At 41.1% G+C, this 14,097-nt stretch overlaps 1 protein-coding gene across 1 annotated transcript in view; it reads right to left on the minus strand.

Annotated features, from left to right (window-relative positions):
- The window catches only part of LOC147863201 (DExH-box ATP-dependent RNA helicase DExH6-like), a 29,901-nt gene extending 20,600 nt beyond the window's left edge, over positions 1-9,301 (minus strand). The window contains exon 1 of the mRNA XM_087321404.1: positions 8,857-9,301. Within this exon, the coding sequence (XP_087177530.1) occupies positions 8,857-9,265 (409 nt within the window). The 5' untranslated portion in view covers positions 9,266-9,301. The remainder of the gene's footprint in view (positions 1-8,856) is intronic.
- Between the last annotated feature and the right edge of the window lie 4,796 nt (positions 9,302-14,097).

Consider the following 14,097-nt stretch of genomic DNA (forward strand, 5'->3'; position numbering starts at 1 on the left):
AACAGCCTACAAATTGTAATTGGTGGCATACAAGAAGGGGGTTTATACCGCCTGAAAGTTCCCACAATCTCCATGGTTGCACAAGAAGATCCCACATTGTGGCATGCTAGGTTTGGTCATCTCCACTACGATTCTCTTCAAAAGATCTCCTCTTCACAGCTACTTGAGGGTCTTCCTATTTTTAAAACTCCCAATACCCCATGTGTTGCTTGTCTTCATGGAAAGGAACATCAAGAGCCTTTCCCTCATCGAGCCACTCACAGTGCAACATCTATCTTGGAGTTAGTGCACATGGATCTTTGTGGTCCCATAAAAACCACTACTCTTGGTGGTGCACGCTACTTCATCCTTATCATTGATGATTTCTCCTGTAAGGTTTGGGTTTATTTTCTTGTAGAGAAATCTCAAGCCTTCACCAAATTTCAAGAATGGGTAGCTCTTGTCAAGAACGAGACATCAAAGAAAGTTCCAAAGATCAGGTCCAACAATGTTGGAAAGTTTACCTGCCAAGCTTTCCACCGTTTCTGCTCTCAACAAGGCATGGCTCGCCAATTCTACACCCAATACTCCTCAACAAAATGGTGTTGTGGAAAGGAAAAACCGGACAGTCCAAGAGATCGCTCGTACAATGCTATCTCAATCTGATCTTCCACCCTCATTTTGGGGTGAAGTTGTCCACACAGCAGTCTACATCATCAACTGCTGCCCAACAGAAGCAGTTGCTGCAATGACCCCTGCAGAAGCATTTACAGGTGTAAAGCCCTCAATTTCTCATTTTAAAGTCTTTGGTTGTGATGCTTATGTTCACATTGCAGATCATAAAGGTACTAAATTTGAGTCCAAAACCAAGAAATGCAAGTTTCTTGGTTATAGCACACAATCTAAAGCCTAGAGGTTATGGGATTTAGAATCAAAGTCCCTAGTCATCTCTAGGGATGTTAATTTTGTGGAGTCTAAGCTGGATGACTCTAGGCTTTAACCTAAGTTCACAGTTAAAATCCCAGCTGCTCCAGAATCTCCTATTTCAGACGAAGATGTCTCACCTTCAAGCCCCCCATCTCCTCCCACTCCTATTCAACCTCTAACTCCGCCAACAATTCAAACCTTCCTCAACTCCAATCGTTTCCCCTCCCTCTACACATCAGCTTCCACCACTTCCCAAGTGGCTTCAAGCCACCATTTGTGATTCCCATCTCTGATGCTGAACTTCATGAGTATACATCTGGTTCTCCGACCAACATGAAAAGAACACGCAGGTCACAACAAGCTTTTCACTCATGCAACTTTGCTTTATTGTGCATTGTTGTGCAATCACAAGAACCCACTACAGCAAAATGGGCTCTTGTTCTTCCGAAGTGGAAAGCAACAATGGAAGTTGAACTTAATTCCATTGAGCGGGATCATACATGGAAGTTGATCCCTCGGCCTCAACATAGACAAGTCATTGGATTGAAATGGATTTTCAAGATCAAGTACTATGCTGATGGTACTTTAGATAAGCATAAAGCACATTTAGTTGCAAAAAGACAAGTGGAAGGAGTGGATTACGAGGAAACCTTTGCTCCAATAGCAAGGTACAACTCTATTCGATATGTGCTTGCACTTGCTGCTCACAACAAATGACCCGTCTTCCAAATGGATGTCAAGTCAGCCTTCCTTAATGGTAGCTTGAAAGAGGCCGGTTATGTTGAACAGTCTCCAGGTTTCAAGATTTCAGAGCGGAAAAACATGGTCTACAACTTACACAAAGCCTTGTATGGCTTAGAGCAAGCTCCCAAAGCTTGGCATGACAAAATTGATACCTTCTTTGTCAAAGACAAGACAACACCGAAGATGTAACCTCTTGTTTGGTCTTATAGGCCATTTTGGCCTCTTAAAAGACATTAATATATCTTTCTTTCTTGGGTTTAGCACTGTTATGCTGACAACAATCTCTATGTCTTTTCCCAAGATCATTTGCTATGCTTGATCGTATTATATATTGATGACCTAATTATAGGGTCCCTTGCTTCTAAAATCAACGAGTTCTGCACTGACCTCAAAAACCACATTCGAAATAACTGATCTAGGACTTCTCCATTACTTCATAGATATGGAAGTCTATCAATCACATGGTGGTATCTTCCTCAGCCAACATAAGTATCTCAGGCAGCTCCTTGAGACCTATGGAATTTCAAATAGCAAGCCACTCTCTTGTCCAATGGATCTGAACTCAAAAGGTTAATATAAAATATAAAAGGTTAATTGGATCTCTTCTTCACTTAACTTACACCAAGGCTGATTTGTCCTATAGCGAACAATTATCAAGTGCTCCAAGACAAAGTCATTGGCAAACAGCTATTCAAGTTCTTAGGTATTTGGCCAACACATTCGACTACAGTCTGTCTTTTAGAGGCAGCATTGAGCTTGTTGGCTACTCAGATGTTGATTGGGCAAGTGATTGTGATTCTAAAAGGTCCACATTTGGCTATTGTTTTATGTTAGGTTCAGGCTTGATTTCTTGAAAATCAAAGAAGCAAAACTCAGTTTCAACCTCATCAACGGAAGCTAAATATCGAGCCTACTTGGATACTTGTTGTGAGTTGCTACGGTTAATGCAATTATTTTGTCACATTGGTGTTGTGCAAGACTTAAAAGGAAAAGAGGGATGATTTTTAGGGAGCAGCTATTGAGGGATAATGTTCAGCAAACAGAGAGTAGAGACACAGATTTTTGGGTGTACCCAACCGCCTTGATTGGTACACAAAAAAATAATATTATTATATTAGTTAACCCTATGTGTTCACATTACAAAAGGAGGTGCCTTGTCTAGGTGAACAATGTGTTCACATATACGAATAATTACCTAATTTGTGAACTACGGGCCTTTACACCTAACAACCTCCCACTTAAAGGTCCGATGTGAACATTCAAGTAACTCCCACTAACTGTATGCAATGCTCATGTTGAGCTTTACTATCTGCAGGATTATCCTGTGTTTTGATCTTGGTCAATGTGACTAGACCATCCTCCAAAACTTGTATGATAAAGTGACACCGCACATCAATGCGTTTGGTGCGCGAATGAAACAAGGCATTCTTAACCAGATACACAGCACTCTGGCTATCACATCCTAACACAGGAGTACTAACAAACATGCCAAGAACTTCAGCAAGTCTGTTGAGCCATATAGCTTCCTTTGAAGCTTCTGTGGCTGAATTATATTCAGCTTCAGTAGTACTCAATGCTACAATCTTTTGCAATTTGGAGCACCAAGACACTGCTCCACCAGCAACTGTAAATATATACCCGCTAGTAGATTTACGTCTATCCAAGTGACCTGCCATGTCTGCATCACAATATCCCTACAAACTTAATGCACCCTTTCCATAGCATAAATATTTTCTCTGTGTACCTTTAAGATACCTGAAAACACACTTGACAGCCTCCCAATGTGTTTTGCTGGGATTAGACATATAGCGACTGACAACTCCCACTAAATAAGCAATATCTGGACGAGTAGCTACCATAGCATACATTAGAGAACCACATGCTGATGCATAAGGAATTCCCTTCATAGCATTGACTTCCATCTCATCCTTTGGACAATCAGCCTTGCTAAGTTTAAGATATGAAGGCAAAGGAACTCCAAGGGGCTTTGCTTCTGCCATATTAAATCTGTTAAGCACTTTTTCAATGTACTTTTCTTGTGAGAAAAACAACAATTTGTCCTTTCTGTTTCTACTGATTCACATGCCCAAAATATGCTCTGCATTTCCCAAATCTTTCATAGAGAAGAACGATTTCAGTTGATCTTTTAGAGCATCAAGACTAGTCTTTCTTTTCCCAGGTATCAACATATCATCCACATATAGAACAAGTATAATGGGATTGTCATCGATAACTTTTTTTCGTGTATAACAATGATCTACATAGCTACGATCAAAGCCTTGAGAAAGCATAAAAGTATCAAACTTCTTATACCACTGTTGTGGTGCTTGTTTTAGGCCATATAGGCTACGATTTAGTTTGCATACCAAATGCTCCTTGTTAGGGACTACAAAACCCTCAGGTTGTTTCATGTAAATCTCTTCATCAATATCACCATGCAAAAAAACGTACTTTACATCCATTTGGTACAACTCCAAATTAAGCATTGCAGTGAGAGCAAATAGCACGTGAAGTGTGGTCATCTTCACAACATGAGAGAAGACCTCTTGGAAGTCAATACCTTCCTTCTGTGCATAACCCTTGGCAACTAATTTTGCCTTGTATTTTGGTTTCCCTTCAATTCCCTTTACCTTATAAACCCACTTATTTGGAAGAGCTTTCCTTCCTTTAGGTAAGGACACAAGATCTCAAGTATCATTTGCATACAAAGATTTTATTTCTTCTTGCATTGCAAGCTCCCACTTACTACTAAGTTCACATGACATTGCCTCCTTATAAGTAAGAGGTTCACCCTCATCTAACAGCATGACATAATGCAAAGAGGGATCATATCTATATACTTGCCGCCTTAAACAATTAGACCTACGTACCCAATGATCAATATTTTCTAGGATTGGTTCTAAGTTTGGAGGAAAATCAGTTTCAGCACTTTTCGGCTGTTGCAAACCATGTCTAGCATGTTGTTCAACATCTATATTTTGTTCTTCAGTACCTTCATCTTGTTGGCCAACACCTTCATGATCATTTCTTTGCTGTCCAACTTCTTCTGGCTCAAAGAGAACCACTTGATCATCATACTCAACCTTTGGTATAGCATCATGAGGTTTAGTTTCAGATTTTGTGGATGGCTGTAATTGCTGAAATGTAACGCTCTTAGAGTTCCCAACACAGGAACAAGCATTTTTCAGCAATTTTTCTTCATTAAAAACAACATCCCAGCTACGTACAATTTTTCTAGACTGAGGTAACCAAATCCTATAGCCCATTTCACCTTCCTCACCATAGCCCATAAAAATGCCCATGGTGGACTTAGCATCGAGCTTGTTTCTCAGCTCACTTCTAATGTGTACAAATGGATCATAACCAAAAATTCGTAAATGGTCATATGAGGCCGGTTTGCCAGACCAAACCTCCTCAGGGATTCCATTCATTAAGGACTTGTTGGGAGAACAATTACATATATGAACCACGATTTTTAATGCTTCTCCCCAAAATTCATGAGGGAGATTCACTATGGACAGCATGCACCGTACTCGCTCAAACAAGGTCCTATTATACCTTTCTGCCACCGCATTTGATGAAGGGTTATATGGAGCTGTAAGCTCTCTTTTAATACCATGTAAGTCACAAAAGGACTTAAATTTTATGTAAACTCACCCCCATTATCTGTTCTAAGACATTTCAGTTTTGTCCCTTTTTGGGTAGTCACAAATGCATGAAAAGATTTAAATGCATCAAATGCATCACCCTTTTTTTCCATCAAGTACACCCAAATCTTCCTAAAATAATCATCGATAAAGGAAATAAAATATGCAGCACCACCCAAAGATTTTACAGACATGCTACATACACCAGAATGCACCAAATGTAGCACATTTGGTTAACGAAAGACACCAGAATAATAAGAATTTCACACTTGTTTGCCGAATAGACAATCATTACAAAAAAACCAGCTTTGATCCTTTAACATCAAATCTTTTTAGAGCAGAAAGGACTTCAAGTCCTTTTGGCTCATATGTCCTAATCTCTTAAGCCAAAGCTCTAAACAAGAGTCAAATTCAGCAATAGCAAGAAACCTTTTAGGTAAAGCTTTACATTGCAAACTGTAGAGAGCGCCCTTTTTGCAACCTTTCACAATAACCATAGATCCTTTCTTTAGTTTCCACAATCCACCACCGAATAATGTGGTGTAACCATGCAAATCCATCTGTCCTACAGATAGCAAACTTTTCTTAATGCCAGGTACATACCTAACATCTTTGAGCACGAGCTCTTGACCATTATCCAAAGACAAGTGTATGGTTCCAATACCATCAATATTGCAGTCACTATTGTTACCAAGATAAACTTTTCCATAACTGCCTGCATCAGATGTGGTAAAGCACTCCAAACATGGAGTAACATGAAAACAAGCCCCAGAGTTTACTATCCATGTCTATGTCAATCCATCATCGATTGACAATAAAGCATCAATAACATCTGTTTTGGTGATTTGCATGTCTTGAACATGAGCTATGAAGGCATCACCTGTAATACAAAGTACATCTCCATCTTCACCAGATAGGTCTTCAATGATAAAATTTGAAGCCATATTAGCTTTCTCTGTTGTATTAAATTTATCGTCTTTATTTTTCTTCTGTCCTACATTCTTCTTCCTTTCTAGTTCCATCTTCCAATATCTACAAATAGGTTTCTTATGACCTTTTCGGCCACACTGATAGCATGTGATATCTTGTTGCTTTCCTTTCCCTCTACTCTTACTTCTATTTCATTGTCCTACATTTGTGTTCCTGTTATCATATCTCCCCCTAATATTGTATGCTGAACCACTACCTTCTCCGCTAGGTTGTCTTCTAATCTCTTCATTGAGAATAGAGCCCCGCACACCATCGAAGGTCAAGTTGGGGCTATTAGATAGTGAAACAACTAATGTTTCCCAAGAATCAAGTAAAGTCATAAGTAGGAAGATAGCTTTGAGCTTGTCATCAAAAGCTGGTAATCTTGAATCTTGTAGTTGGGAGAGAGTACCTGTGAATAACGATAGATGCTCTGTCGCACCTTTCGACTCATCAAGCCTCATACTGACAAGTTTTCTCATCAAACATACCTGATTCACAAGAGTAGTATTCTTGTAAGTTGTCTTAAGTTTCTCCCGAACTTGATGGCCAGTAGTTAAGCCCTTTATATCTACAAGAATCTCATCAGAAACAACCATTTTAATATATGTAATGGCTTTTTTATTCAAAGTGTTCCAAACATCATTTTCCATGCTCTCTGGTTTCTTTTCCACGAGAGCATCTTCACAATCTCTCAGAAAGAAGATGCCCAGCATACACTCTTTCCACAATTCGAAAACTGCTCCCAAGATTTATGACAGATTTCTTCAGAAATTGAGCAGAATACCAATAGGAAAGGGTCTGAAAGAATTGAAAAAATAACTGTGTTTTCTGCTGATTCTGAATCTAAAAAAAAACAGCAAAGCAGAGGAAAAAGATTTGGCTCCGATACCAGTTAAAAGGAAAAGAGGGATGATTTTCAGGGAGCAGCTATTGAGGGATAATGTTCAGCAAACAAAGAGTAGAGACACAGATTTTTGGGTGTACCCAACCGCATTGATTGGTACACAAGAAAAAAAGGTTATTATATTAGTTAACCCTACAAAGAAAGAGGAGTGTTCACATTACAAAAGGAGGTGTCCTATCCAAGTGAACAATGTGTTCACATATACAAATAATTACCTAATTTGTGAACTACGGGCCTTTACACCTAACAAGACTCTCCTATTGCAGTTTTCACTAACAACCAAAGTGCTCGTGCCTTGGCACATAGCTCAGCATTTCATGGTAGAACAAAACATATTGAAGTGCACTACCATTTTGTTCGTGAATTAGTGAAATCACAAATCATCAACTTGGCGTATTGTCCTACTCAAGAAAATGTGGCTGATTTATTTATTAAGCCACTTCCAAGGCAAGCCATTGATCAACTCTTTGATCGACTCAATGTTGGAGCGCCATTCTGGAGCTGAGAGGAGGTGTTGGAGGGTGACAGCTCTAGTCCTGCACTCTCTTTCATCTTTATTATCTCCCTTTAAACCCCAAACCACCCGAAGTGGATATTAACTCTGCTTAATCAAAATAGATCGCAGATACCTTCATTAAGGCACAAAGAGCAGAAAAATCTGTGGAATTCAAAAGTGGACTGAGAATCGAGGGGTCAGTTGGTTAATAAAATCTGCTCAGTGCAGGATCACATTTGCCATATTAATCCCATATAATTGCCTGGAGCTGCAACCCCAAGCCATCCAAATTGGATATTAGCTCTGCTTAATCAAAAGAGGTATCAAATCTGCATATCCCCATGAAGCAGATATCCAAATCATCTCCGCAATTTGAAGCCAAGTACATTCTTAGCCCAGAATGCTCATGGAAGCAGATACTGCTCAAGACCCTCATAGGGGCATCTTCTTGGATCTGTTTTTGGTATTTACCAAATTGAGCTTCAGGGGAAATGCAGAAGCAAGCTAGGTTTTCTCTTTTTCTATGACAATTATGCTTTAAAACAGGGGGGGGGGGTATGGATAAGGCAAACATTTACAATTATGTGGTAGAACTGATGTAGGATAACAGAAATCTTGTAATACTCTAAGAGTATCTTTACAGAGAATATTTACACAGAGTACTATGCAAGTCTGCATTGACTGTAGCACTAAATACGCTCTCAAGAATGCACTGCCATGAATTTTGTGCACTGTACAGTAACCAGTGTAACATCTATAAATATCTGGTATGAACAAAATAGATATTTGCTTTGGTCATGCATAAATAGTCTGCGTTGCATATACATACATGTGCTCTCAATCATTCTGCTGCACTTAAAAATCTTTGCACATAGTACAAACGGATTAAAGTGTTTACGCCAAATTTTACTCAAATAATAGTAGAAATGAAGTTAAGCTGAATTTTAATTGAAAACTTATTAGAAAACAAGCTGAAAAAATATTTTTTAAAAAACCCAATTTTACTCAAATAATAGTAGAAATGAAGTTAAGCCAAATTTTAACTGGAAACTTATCAGAAAACAAGCTCGAAAAATATTTTTAAGAAATCAACTGAGAACATCGTAGAAATGAATTTAGACAAATTAAATGCAGTTTCTTCGGATGCATTGCCAAAAAAGGAGAGCATGAAGGAGAAAGGAAATTACTTTGATCGTTTCCAGCACGAAATTGCTCCAAACGTTCAACCATCGAGATGCGGTTAGCCTCAGAGACAGGCCTTTTGCCATGTCGCAAAGAAGAAGAAGAAGAAGAAGAAGAAGGAACACCTCTTGGTTTCATGTCCTCAGAACTAGAAGATGAAGATGAAGATGACGAGTCTTCGTTACTGATGTTCTTTACGCTGTTACTGTTACTGTTACTGATAATGCTACTGCAAAAGGAAGATAGCCGTGTCAATCTGTGTGAAGAACGAAGAGGAAGAAGATGGAAATGGAGATAGATGTGGAGGTGGAGATGAAGATGAAGATGAGGGGGAGAGTTTTTGTATCCTGCTGCTGCTTCACGTGCGATTCCAAGCCCTACGCTTCGCGTAGCGAGCTTCAATGTCGCCCTCATAAAAGCAAATACACACACACACACACACACACACACGGGGCTCTCAGGAGGAGTTCATTCCAGGGGCGGCAGGGGACTTCATCGTCCTTTCCCTTCCTCCTCTTCCTCCTACACAGACAGACAGAACAGACAGACAGAGAACAGAGTCCTCTTCTCCGGTCTCCGTTTGGTTATTGGTACCACGTATGTATGTACATATAGATTCCCAAATACAAATTACAATACAATAGATACAAATTACAACACAGCACTGCAGTGCGTGAGGGACTCGAGTGGGGGGGTAAGTATGTATGTATCTCACTCGAGTGGGGGGGGTAAGTATGTATGTATCTGATCCAATCAGGTCTGGTCCGGTCCGAACCCAGAGCATGAACATAATACATACGTTAATACTCTTCTTCAGAGCATGGACCCTCGTTGGTGTACGAATCGGCACACTCGCATTGCTACTGTAGAGAGCTTGCCTTGCAGCCCTCACATGTCGAAGATGCCCATCGCGTGTCATGTGTTTTGAATGAAGAACCTTAAGAAGCCCATTGAGAGAAAGATCAACTCAAATTTGTCACAAGATGATGAATATGTAAAATTGGTAGTTGCCTCCCAATCGAGTGGTCGGACAAAATCAACTTCACTAACTAGAAGTTCACGATGGATGAATCATCTCCTTTTGATACACTGATATTAGGAGTGCATTGATGAAGGTTTGGTGGAAATGCTAGATAAATCAGATGGTTGAGTAGTCATGTCAGAAGTAAGATTTGCCTCATGTATTGATGAACCTAGAATGGTCCAAGTCAAGTCAAACTTCATAGACAAATACCTTGACATCTATGATCTTGACATCCTCTCATTTCTTAACACTATTGCAACTCCTACAAGTTATATCTACCAAAGACCTTTGAGTTAGAGCATATGGACGTAAAGGCAAAAATTTTACATGGAGATCTATACTAAGATATTTACATGAGTCAATCATCGAGCTTCATGGTGACGGGGAGGATGATCAACAACTCATGTGTTGACTCAAGAAGAGTCGATGGGTTCTAAAGCAAGCTCTAAGAAGAGTGATACAAGAAATTTGACTATCAAAAGCACTTCCTTATATACCATTGATCCAACTCCAATCCATATATGTACAAAAGTACCATAACAATAGGTCACCTATATACCGCAATCTATATGTGGATGGCATGCTCATTGTAGGAAAGAATAATGATGTGATTGCAGAGCTAGAGAAGAAACTTCACAAAAGAATCTCAAGGAGCTCAAGGAATCTCAACAAATATTTGACATGATGATAGAGAAAGATGTATAAAAATGGATCCTTCAACTCTCATATCGAATATGTTAGGACAGTGCTAAAGAATTTCAATATGTATGCAACAAAACAAGCACCAATTCACTCAAGATGTCTATCCTTCTAACAAGTGAGCACACTCCTCATGACGTCCATCCTTCTAACAAGCGAGCACACTTCCAAAACATAGGGAGAGAGGGAGAGGGGGAGGGAGAGGGAGAGAGAGATTACAAGATATACCATTGTTGCAAGGATCTTTGCCATTGAAAACAAATTTTGCACATTGGGTGGATTGGCGGTTACAAGATGGTACACACTTGTTACAAGTCACTACAAGTATATTGTATCATCATGCGATGGCATCATTATCTTCGCTATCTCCTAATGTAGCGAAGTTGTGGAATGTATGTAAGTCAGATGCAAGGTGGTGGAAAAAATTACAACGTGGTTGGCATTCCCATCTACCATTTCGTGCAAAGGTATTCATATGGAGAGTCATGATTGGTGAGCTCCCATTAGGTTCAGCCTTAAAGAGACGAGGACTAAAGTCTGCCACTTGTTTCTTTTGCACCATTCCATTGGAGGATAGTACACATAGGTTCATTATATGTCCTATAGCGTGTACCATTTGGAAGTACTTATCAGACAATTGGCAAGTTTTAACTCATTGTTGTTTGAGACCTCAACAATGGGTTTTTTTCTCAATATGTTCAAAATGGTTCAAATGATGAGATGGAGATATTGTTCCAATATTTACGTTATTGGGGTCTACAGCACAATTGGAATATGCGTAATGATTTCATGTTTGATAATAGACATGGGGTGAAAGCCTATATAAAGAAGCTGAAAGGTATTCTCATGTGGAATTTTTGGATGTCAGAGCATGTGGGGATCATTTCCTCAAATGCATATTCAGGTTTTTTAATAGCATTACAAGACGTCCCTCTCCCTATATAGGCATATGATAGGTAGAGGAGACTAAGAAGTGTTATAACTAAGTGGATTTTACATACAATTAATATAATTGTGTGCTTTTACCAAGAGAGAGAGAGTAGATGAAATAAAATGCCCCATGCATTGGTAATAAGAAGACTCATATACACGATGGTGGTGACCCGATGAAATCTAGCATGTCATAGGATTCACCAGCCATTACATATCAAAACGAGGGAAGAAGCATTGAGAAGAAATTAAGCACATCCTAGGATGTCTCAAAGGGATAGCGGACAAGAAGCTCACATTTGGATTGACAAGATAAATCAATATTCATGTCTCCACCAAATCCTATTATGCAGACAAACCAAACAATTGGAAGTCAACATTGATTGTATGTTTGCATATGCAAGAGTAGTTATCTTGTGGAGATCCAAACTCTAGGACTACACAACTCTATCAATGCTAGACGTTATTGTTGAACAAGTTTTGCGGATCTCAAAAAACACAAGATCCAAGATGAGCTCAACCAGATCCTATTGTGAAAAAACAAAGGTGTGGAAGCGTTAGACAACCGGCCCAGCCGGATAGCAATAGAGAGAGAGAGAGAGAGAGAGAGAGAGAGAGAGATTAATATGCAGGAGAGACAAAGACAGAGCAGAACAACTTAAATCTATTATAAAAACAATAATAGTTCTATGTACATACAACGTGCTCAACAACACTATTTATACAAGTCCTAAGAGGACTGACAGAGGTACAGTGTACTTCAATGCTCACACGAGCGTTTAGCACTAACTACGAGACATTAACTACCTAGTAGTCTAGGCTGCTACTAGGCTTCCGGTTACTGCTTGATCCGGCTAACCAGCTCCCCAGCTCACCGACTCACCAATCCGGCTCATCTTTCCAGATGCCGATCCGGCTCAGGCTTATTCAGCCGATCTGGATCCGGTTGAGCTTGCCGCTCAACACTCCCCCTCAAGCTCAACTTGAGGTCGGATCGTAGTGTCAGTCTCCATGGCAGCCATTCCTTCCACCCGGCTCCTTCTGGCGTCACTCCGCCTTGCTCACACTCCTTGTCTGGTTTGGTCCCGTTTGCCGTGACCCTTCTGATTTTGCACACCTTGATCTCCTCGGTCGGCTTGTCTGCTCAATAGGCCCAATTCAGCTCCCTCGCTGCTATGACTTCGGCGCTTGCCGATTCGCGGATTCCTTCGTGTTGGCGTCGACTTTCGTTGCCTTCCCGTCCTCTTGGCCTTGAATTGATCCAGTTCTTCTGAATCCTTCTGTTGAACCGAATCGGCTATCTCCAATTCGTTCCAACTCTTGTCCGAATCAGTCGCTCCCGATTTGTCTTCCAGTTCCAGACCCTTCACCACATCGGACCATGTCTGGGTCTTGGCCTTCTTCTTCTTGTCTCCCCCTTTGTTGGTTCTTCCCTCACCGGCGCAATCGACAGTTTCTTTGCCTTTGCCTGTTCTCCCCCTCAAGTGTGGCACGTCGAGATGTTGAACACCAAGCATTTCGGTGAAGTGCTGCAACTTGTCCGATCCGAGCGGTTTGGTGAAGATGTCGGCAACTTGCCGATCCATATGAACATACTGAAGTTCGACTTCACCGCTCAGGACACGCTCACGCACTAAGTGGTGGTGCACTTCTATGTGCTTTGTGTGAGCATGGAATACGGGGTTCTTGGCGAGCTGCATGCTGCTTATGTTGTCGTAGTAGATCAGGATCGGGGTCGGCACCTCGATCCGCAGGTCTTGCAGCAGTCGCCGAAGCCAAATGGCTTCACAGGTGGCAACGGTAGCGCCCCGGTATTCAGCCTCAGTGCTCGAAAGGGCCACTGTTGGCTGCTTTTTGTTGCTCCACACAACAGTCGCGCTACCAAGGGAAAACATATAACCGGAGGTGGATCGGCGATCTGATGCATCGCCGGCCCAGTCGGCATCAGTGTAGCCGACTAGCTCTTCGGTTATACCATGCCTGTATAACAATCCCCGGTTCTTCATGCCGCTCACATATCACAAAATTCAATGCACGCACAGAAGGTGCTCCATGGTCGGCTTCTACATGTATTGGTTGATCATGCCGACCGGATAACTGATGTCGGGTCGGGTGATTGTCAAATATATAAGGCTTCCGACGATTTGTCGGAACCACTTCTCATCGTAGGCCAGTCCGGAGTTGGGACGGAGCTTCTAGTTCCGGTCCAAGGGTGTGGAGATCGGTCAACATTACATCATGCTGAACTTGTACGACATATTCAACACATAGTGTCTTTGTGAGAGCAATATGCCGTCGGGGGTTCGGATCACCTCGATCCCAAGGAAATAGTGAAGGTCCCCTAGGTCCTTCATCTCAAATGCGTTCGACAGCTGGGACTTGACTCGGCTGATTTCATCGAGTCCGGGTCCGGTGATGACTAGATCATCAACATACAGCAAGATGCAAACCGGACCGTCCGGACCTTGCCGGATGAACAACGAAGAGCCGGACTTGGAGGCCTCAAACCCCATCTTACGCAACTGGTGCGTGATCTTCGCATTCCAAGCTCAGGGGGCTTGCTTTAGGCCATAAAGTGACTTCTTCAGCCGGC

This window comes from Azolla caroliniana, unplaced genomic scaffold, assembly GCF_043228905.1.
Source record: "Azolla caroliniana isolate FFs.n. ecotype wild unplaced genomic scaffold, voAzoCaro1.0.p SCAF_6, whole genome shotgun sequence".
Lineage (NCBI taxonomy): Eukaryota > Viridiplantae > Streptophyta > Polypodiopsida > Salviniales > Salviniaceae > Azolla > Azolla caroliniana.